At 43.0% G+C, this 9,276-nt stretch overlaps 1 protein-coding gene across 1 annotated transcript; it reads right to left on the bottom strand.

Moving 5' to 3' along the window:
• Positions 1 to 601: 601 nt before the first annotated feature.
• ifrd1 (interferon-related developmental regulator 1) lies at positions 602 to 8,933 on the bottom strand. Its single transcript, XM_084174688.1, has 11 exons — positions 8,718 to 8,933; positions 7,051 to 7,155; positions 6,734 to 6,815; positions 6,331 to 6,455; positions 4,582 to 4,739; positions 4,435 to 4,485; positions 4,021 to 4,199; positions 3,698 to 3,806; positions 2,638 to 2,772; positions 2,185 to 2,409; positions 602 to 1,623 (listed from the first exon to the last, which is right to left on the bottom strand). The coding sequence occupies exons 1-11, from the start codon at positions 8,746 to 8,748 to the stop codon at positions 1,537 to 1,539; spliced, it is 1,287 nt and encodes a 428-aa protein (XP_084030814.1). The 5' UTR covers positions 8,749 to 8,933; the 3' UTR covers positions 602 to 1,536.
• Positions 8,934 to 9,276: the final 343 nt, after the last annotated feature.

Raw genomic sequence — 9,276 nt, 5'->3', positions numbered from 1 at the left:
GCAGGGACGTTCTTGGTTGTTTGACAAGTTACTTAATCATGCAGCATGCATCTCTGCAGTGTAGCATTAGTGTTCTATTACGAAACAGTCATACAAGTACTGTAATGCTGCATATCTTCTTCCCCAGTCCTTTCCTCATGTCAGCTTACACAAGGACTAAAGTGCGCACGCCGCTCTGGAGGACCCATTGTACAAACGGCAACATTCTCTGAAATGTCAACGTGACCGTTGCCTAGGAAACTGTAAAGCAGTTCCTCTTCATCAAATGTGAAATCGGCTTCCTGGAAAAGCTGACCCCAAATTAGTCTGCCATTGTGGTCCTCTGTAGCTCAGCTGGTAGAGCACGGCGCTTGTAACGCCAGGGTAGTGGGTTCGATCCCCGGGACCAACCATACACAAAAATGTATGCACGCTTTGGTTAAAAGCGTCTGCTAAATGGCATATTATTATACTGATCTTGTGTGAGTCAGAAAACCATTACATAATATGACACACTTCAGCTCAACATGCTTCTTATCCTATGACTGGTCTGCTTGAGGACTTGTCATAAACAATGATTGACCTAGTGATATGTACTGAAGATCAAGAAATGCACATTGAGACTTGTTCAGTAAGTATTTATTTGAGTTTCTCACTTCCCCAACAGACCTACTAAACTACACTGTGTACAAAACATTAACACCCGCTCTTTACATGACAGACTGACCAGGTGAAAGCTATGATCCCTTATTGATGTCACTTGTTAAATCCCCTTCAATCAGTGTAGATGAAGGGGAGGAGATGGGTTAAATAATGATTTTTAAGCCTTGAGACATGGATTGTGTATGTGTGCCCTTCAGAGGATGAACGGGCAAGACAAACAATTTTCAAATTCATTTGAATGGGGTATGGCAGTAGCTGCCAGGTGCACCGGTTTGTGTTTAGAATTGCAACACTGCTGGGTTTTACACACTCAGTTTCCCATGTGCGTCAGGAATGGTCCACCACCCAAAGGACATCCAGCCAAAGGACATCCAACTGTGGTAAGCATTGGAGTAAACATGAGCCAGCATCCCTGTGGAACACTTGAAACCCCCAACGAATTGAGGCTGTTCTGAGGGAAATGGGGGGTGACTCCATATTAGGAAGGAGTTCCTAATGTTTGGTATACTCTGTATATAACAAAATACACCAGGATTCAGTGGGGAAAGTCCATTGGAAGTGTTATCCAATTAGTGCATTTTCAAATAATATATCTCAATATTAATGAACACAAACATTAAAACAGAGCAACAAAGTCTGCATCTCACATGACACTTTATTCCCTACATACACACACTGGCTAAAATTTGTGCACTGGCAAGCCTATATGGGGAATAGGGCATCACTTGAGACATTTTATTATCTGGATAAGAGCATCTGCTAAATGACAAAATAAATAATAATATTTACAAATACCAACCACTTGTTGGATAAATGAAGGATAGTAACAACCGTGATATTCAAGATGGTTAAATTGATGGTTTATAAAAGAGCAGGTTGGACCATTAAATCACATCAAAACTCCCCAACGTCAATCCTCTTGTCTCTGAACTTGTTCCTGGCCTTTGTCCGAGCCTTGAATGCAGCTGCGTTGTAGAGATGCTGGAAAAGAAGACCGCAGTGTTAACACAATAAAATACAGGTTATTTTTTGCGTTGGAAGTATATCCATGTGAATGTCACGCCAATTACACATTTGAAATGTAAATACATAAATAATTAACCCAATGAGTCCAACCACAACGGAGGTGTGATTTGGACTTCTAGCCACTTTTCAATATTGTGCGTTTCAGCTATAGACTGCTGGGTTGTACCATTGGATTCATCTATTTCTTCAGCATTCATTGGTGTGTGTGGGGTGCGCTAGAGCGGTGTTAGAGACATGGGCGGATCCCGAAGGGGCTGGGTCTTTTTACAAAAACATCTGTAGAGTCCAAATGGTTTGAGCTACAAAATTGACAGAATGCAACTGTTTATGTCAAATTGTTTTGTGATGTACTTGTAGACCTGGTTGTCCTGAAAATAAAATGGTAAAACACTTAATTGCGAGGCTAAATATAAAGGCTGGAGATAAAGTCAGATAAATGAAAATAGTTAAATTAGCCATCAAAGTTAAATTAGCCATCAAAGAAAGAAAAGTATGCAGTCTAGTAAGGTTACTTACCCTTTCGAAGCGGGAGATTTTCATGGACTTTAGTGTGGCCGCGTCAACCAGCATGGGTGGTCCCAGTTCAAACACATCACGGATAAACTCATTAGCCTGTAGGTGGTAGTTCATGCCAGAGCCCACAAACTCCCTGAAGGCGTCGTAAGTCCTCTTCCTCACCCAGCTGTCGATGGTCATACGCTCAGTGCTGAAGCGGATTGTCTCAATCTGAAAGTCCCCTTCCTAACACACACACAGGTCAGCTGAGGCAAGGCTACACTGTTCTAGATTCTCACAAGACAAACAAATGGGTAAACATTGATAACTAGAGGGGTAGATTAGGTTGGCAATGGCAACCAGCTGACGACACAAGCGCACAGAACTCACGCCATGAATCGGCAATGAGTCATCACATTTAAATTATATTCCCCAGACAGTGCTCATCTACTATTGTATAATCTGCCCACTCACCTCCACAGCCTTGAGCACGTCCCTGAACACCGACCTCTGCTTCCTCTTGTCAGTCTTGGCACGGTGTTTGTTGCAGTCGGTGGCCAGAGAGTTCAGCTTGTCACACAGGGGCTCCCAGTCATCATACTCAAACTCCTGAGAACATCACAACAGAGCACTGGTCAGTCATCACTAAAGAAGAGTTTACAGATTAACATGCTATGCTGGCACTGTATTTCTGTCAAATTCAATTTTAGTTCAGTACAGGATGGGGATGTGTACGGCTATACGAAAATCCAAAACAGATGTTAGTATTCATTTTTGAGCAAAAACTATACTCATATTTTAACTGAAAAGGCTTTTTCTAAATTGAAATATCCATGTTACATACAAGGATATACCATGCATGACATTACAAATTATACATTTTATAAAACAGTGCTCCCCATAAAACAAATATTTAAAAATAACTGTGGCCTTCATGTGTAGCTTGTTGTTTATGTTAGCCAAGCAAAGAGTGTCAATGTTTAGCATATGTAGTGAGAGTTCACTAATGCAATGAAAGATTAAATAAATTTACAGAATTTAAAAAAAGTTACCGAAATGAGAAGGAATAGGCTACAACGAGCAACTAACAGGTAGGCCATTTCATCTGAATGGGTGTTGGGGAGAAATCGCAAAATGTGTCCTCAATTAGCCTAGCTAGCTAGCTTTTCAAGGCTACTCCAGACAAAACAGGCTCGGTTATATGGGATAAATAACATTGTGGCTGCTACAAGTTAGCTAGTCTTGGCTGTAGCTTCCCTCTCTCTGCCGCCGTCTGCTCGCTCCTATATAACCGGCACCTCTGCAGCTGCAGCAATGCTCAGGTTAAAAACGTACATTAAAAAAATACACATTCTTTCGAATGTCCAGCTATCTGACAAATTCATGATACTATTCGAATAGGAAAATTTCAACCCCCCATCCCTAGTACAAGGGGATTGAAAATCCAATGCGAGCTTTGAACAGCACTTTCTAAATGAAATCTCAATGAATCTCCTGAATTGAAACATAGACCAAAGAACAGGTGAGCACTTACAGGGTCCTTGTCCCTAGCCAGCTCAAACAGCAGAGCGATGGTCTCTCCCGCTGCTATCCTCATGTTGACGTCATCGTTCTCCAACAACCGGGGTAGTTTGGGCAGGTGCCTGAAAGACAAAAACAAGTAGACTTTCAATTTAAGGCTTCCCGTCACCATGATATTTCCTTCATTACACTGGTACGACAACTGGAGAGGTAAGGACATCTCAGGCACGCACATTCACCATATTGTTTTGATCAGATGCAGCCAAGGACCTATAGGCTGAAACGGACTGAAAGTTGTGTCCCAGAGAGACTTAGAGGTTCGCGTTAAGTACATACTTATGTGTGACTGCTTTGACCTGGCTGGCTGTGCAGATTGTGAGTAGCAGGGCCCAGGAGAGGAGGGCATTGGTGTGGAGCAGGGTGGTCTGGGGGTTGAGAGAGGGGCGACTCCCATCCTCCTTCACATAAGAACGCATGAACAAAATCTCAAAGCTCTCCATGGTGGCATACACATCCTGGAGACCCAACAGAGAGAAAGGGGTTAATCTTTTATGTTAAACCAGGGTGTGAGATTGGACTATGCAGTCATTTGGAGAGTAGTCTTGGTTTCGTAGCTTGTTCCAAATGCTGAACAGAATAAATGTTACACAGAATGCCAAATGCTTCAGCAGCACAAAAGACAAAAGTATTTCCACATACACTCAAGCATAGAGATAACATCACATTGGAACATCAAACATAGCCACATACCAGGATGTCATCTTCCACCACGAGAGTGCACAGGCCCAAACTTGTTGCACACTATAACGAAATAACAAAGGCTTTCAGTACAACAATAAAAGGCAATTTATAGCAAACCAACCTTATTTTAATGACAGGGTCCAGGCAGATACTCACAGCTTGTCTGGCTTGGATGTTGGCTGTTCCATCCAGAAGAATGTTCTTGAAGATGGGTTTGAGAGTCTTGAACACCTCCTCGCTCTCGATGCCTGAGCCCAGCTGAATACACAGCAGACAGGCCAGGGAGGCTGCCGCACGCTGCTCCTGTCCTTTACCTGAGATAGAGGGATTTGATTTATTAGGATGCCCATTAGCAACAGCTAGTCTTACTGGGGTCTGACGTATAACAAAAAATACATTACAGACAAAATACTTTACAATTTACATACATTAACATGTAGCGTGTGTGCGCATCTATCAGTTACACATACGCCAGTACATACACACAACAAGTAGGTCACATGGGGGAGAGGCATTGTGTTATTTGTTTTTTTTTTAAACCAGGTTTGCTGTTGACTTGCGCTATATAAGATGGAAGGGAGTTCCAACATGAATGTTTCTTATAAAAACAAGTGACGCAGTCAGTCTTTCCTCAACTCGTAGCCAAGAGAGACTGGCATGCATAGTATTAATTTTAGCCCTCTGATTACAATGAAGAGCAAGACGTGATGCCCGGTTCTGGACCAGCTGCAGCTTAACTAGGTCTTTCTTTGCAGCACTTGACCACATGAATGGACAATAATCAAGATAAGATAAAACTACAGCCTGCAGGACTTGCTTTGTGGAGTGTGGTGTCTAAAAAGCAGAGCATCTCTTTATTACAGACATACCTCTCCCCATCTTTACAACCATTGAATCTATACGTTTTGACCATGACAGTTTACAATCTAAGGTAACGCCAAGTAATTTAGTCTCCTCAACTTGTTCAACAGCCACACCATTCATTACCAGATTCAGCTGAGGTCTAGAACTTAGGGAATGATTTGTACCAAATATAATGCTCAGTTTTAGAGATGTTCAGGACCAGTTTATTACTGGCCACCCATTCCAAAACAGACTGCAATTCTTTGTTAAGGGTTTCAGTGACTTCATTAGCTGTGGTTGCTGATGCGTATATGGTTGAATCATCAGCACAAATGGACACATGCTTTGTTTAAAGCCAGTGGCAGGTCATTGGTAAAAATAGAAAAGAGTGGAGGGCCTTGAGAGCTGCCCTGCGGTACACCACACTTGACATGTTGGACATTAGAGACGCTTCCATTAAAGAAAACCCTCAGTTCTATTAGATGGATAGCTCTCAAGCGACGATATGGCAGAGGCTGAAAAGCAATTACACAAGTTCTCAACAGGTTATGGTCAATAACATCAAAGGCTGCACTGAAATCTAACAGTACAGCTCCCACAATCTTCTTAATATACATTTATTTCAACCAATCAGTCATTTGTGTCAGTGCAGTACATGTTGAATGCCCTTCTCTATAAGCAGGCTGATAGTCTTGTTAATTTGTTTACAGAGAAGTAGCATTGTATTTGGTCAAACAATTTATTTTCAACAGTTTGCTAAGCGCTGGCAGCAAGCTGATAGGTCTGCTTTACCACTCTTGGGTAGCGTACTGACTTTGGCTTCTCTCCAGACCTGAGGACAAAGACTTTCCTCTAGGCTCAGATTAAAGACATGACAGATAGCTGACTCTATAGCCACTCCTACCATCCTCAGTAGCTTTGAGAGAGGGATTACAGTAACTGCTGAACCAGAACTCTAGATTCAAACACATAAATAATACAATGTGGGTCTGTATTGGTATTCGGTGAATATGAAGCATGAATTGGTGAAAGACAAAGCCTGTAGTAGTGGTAGTAGCTCACCTTTCTTGAGACAGCGCTCAATGCTGTCGGTGATGGTCATCCTCCTGTCTGAAATAAACTCGTACAGGATCCTGGTTGCCATGGCAGCCTTCAGCCCATCCAGGGCTCCTTGTCTGGTCTTGGCACTGTCAACGAGGTAAGATAACAATAAAGATTTAGGCCTAGTGTCTGCAGTAGCTTATGTAACAGCTTCACGATTCAATTCAATTATCAGCAGCGATCTGTGAACGGAAAGGATGACGTCTTGTTGCATTGTGTTCGTTATATAACAGATTTAACATCTCAGGTTCCATCGACCCAGTTCTAGGCCTATGATGTGATCTGGTTCCATGTCTTCTGAAAGCAATACAGCTAACAGAGAAATAGCAGGTAGATCAGTTTCCCCACAGTGGTTTAGACTTGCCTCTTATCCACGGTGCTGTCAATGAAAACCTTCAGCTTGTACTGGAAATCCTCCTGGGCTGCCTCCTCGCCTGCCTCCCCCCCTACACATAGGAAGACGAATACAATACACCATGAGAAATACAGACTTGTACTAGGCTATTCCATTTGTAGATCGTATTCTTTGAACCATTTAAGACAAAAGCATAACGTAAAAGGCTGTATGGTATTTATCACAACTGAATTGTTACAGTACTTTACTTATTTTTGTTGACTTGCCCTTTGTTGCTTTATGACTGGGACACACAGGCAAGCATGTGTACACACACAATCACACACCTTCGTCTGCCACACTCATGGCGTCACTGAAGCTGCTGCAGTGGCTGAGGGTCTCGATGGAGGCATCCTCATCGCTGAAAGGTTGCACAGCTCCATGCTGCCCCCCTGAAACACAATTACATGATATCCCCACCAAAAAAATCATACATTAAGTAATGGTACAATATGTGCATTTTACTCTGGGGGTTTAACTAGTACACTTCCATGCAAGCACACTGCAGAACGTTAAATGCAATTATTTGACATGTGCTTGTGTTTGACAGAACAAAAAGCCAGATAGCTACTATTATGGGACATGCACTTGATCTTCTCTCCCTTCCGTCAATGGCTCCCTAGTCTTCTGCCGACTGTGCAAACAGCACAGCTCCTTGGGTAGGTAGCTGGCCAGGCAGTGACAATCTAAACCCAGCTGGTGCAGCTTATTATGATAGGAACAGTCTTATCTGAGAGGGAGGGCCACACTGTCTGCTCTGCAGTGTGTAAATGTGACCATGTTCACGTGGCAATCCATTGCTTCCTTCTCAGACCACAGCACTGAACAACTGATTCTGAAAAAGCGGCAGACGCCACCCAAGTAGCTAGTCGCCTACCACGATCCTGCTTTATAGCATAGCTGGCACTATAACGTGTGCAAGTTATGTAGCTAGCTTGCTGTAATGTGAATAACTGGTTAGCTAGCTAGCATGGCTATCTAGGTAGCTAGTCCAGCGTGTTATATAACCATGAGGGGATTCGATTAATCTGTCCCGGTCAGGCGTGTTTTACACCGGGTGAACGTTGATTGCATTAGTTTTGGAACCGGGCTGCCTCCCGGGCGTGAGCCAGGAGTCCCGTTCAAACTCCACGGCGAAGACGGCTCAAAACTAAAGTTACGTAATCAAGCAAGTGCAGTAATGAGTAGGATTCGGTGTTCTCACATGCAAACGTGTTTTCTTTGTTAAAAACGCAATGTCTGCCTGCCCAATGAAAACCAGTTAAAAAATTCAAACGTATTTTATGGAAAAGCGATGTTGTACGTTTCTGGACGATGCACCATGCTGCCCGATGCACAACATGACCGAGCGGCGCAGATAACTGTTCCATTTTAGATAGGCGCTTCTCCCTCACCGTTTTTGCCCGTTGACGTCACTGGCCATAGACCGATTCCCCGCGGCTCAGCATAATCGAATCCGCCCAGTATTTGACTTCATCGGCTGTCGACCTCACTCAAATGTTGTGGCGTCCTTCCAACTAAACTTCGTGTACTCAAACACCCATCCTTTTACAGGAAGGGAGCCAAAGTGAACTCGCTAAAAACTAACAAATATGAGCAACACTGGCCAGCTGACGTTAGTTGCTAGGTAACAAATTCGTTTCAAACGTCAATTTAAAAATACTGTGTCGGATGTCATTTCTATAAATCACAATACTCATACAATAATGTCGGCAAACAATATGATATTGAGAGTTCTTTGTCAGATAGCGAGAGTTCTTTGTCTGAAAGATCTTGGCCTGATGTCAACGATAAACATATTTAATGATGCCACACTGTTTTGTAGTCCTCTCAGACATTACTTGTCTATGATCTCAACACGCTGTAAGAATGCATAGAACTACAACTCCTACAACGCATAAAACTCAAACGACGAGAGTAGGCCAAAACAACCGGTCTGTAGCGACTTGCTTACCCCTAGAACTCCTCTTCTTGGACCTTGGCATTTTCGTGCAGATAAGTATGAAAATATGACCAAAAATCAGCCGATACACGACCAGTTTTTATTAAACTGTCTCATAAATTGACAATCTTCCCGTGGCACGGTAGAGAGAAAGGAATTAAAAGCTATCCTGGAGAAAGACTGTGGGCGAAGACGATACATTTTCCCTCAACAAAAAACTAGGGCTGCGTTAATGGCGCGAGGTGTTAAGTATTTATACGACTGACGTCACATGATCAGGCATGGGTTTATCCCTACACCGCCGACCAATCATGTTGCATAAGTGTATGACGTAATGTGATTGGCATCTCTTTGCTGTCTGTCGTCATGTTCTCTGTGGTAATTTTTTCAGCCACATGAGGGTGCTGCTACCCTGTCCATAAAAGCCCTGCTGGCTCGGTCCTTGCTATTCGGATTCCTTTGTACGTCCAACTCTGACGTCACCCTATCGAAGTTGAAAATGGTAATGGCTAACCTACCATTTTCAACTTCGATAGGGTGACGTCAGAGGTAAGGTTAGGGTAAGGGTTAA

Source organism: Coregonus lavaretus (genome assembly GCF_964263955.1).
Source record: "Coregonus lavaretus genome assembly, chromosome: 13".
Lineage (NCBI taxonomy): Eukaryota > Metazoa > Chordata > Actinopteri > Salmoniformes > Salmonidae > Coregonus > Coregonus lavaretus.
This window is presented reverse-complemented; position numbering and strand designations above follow the sequence as displayed.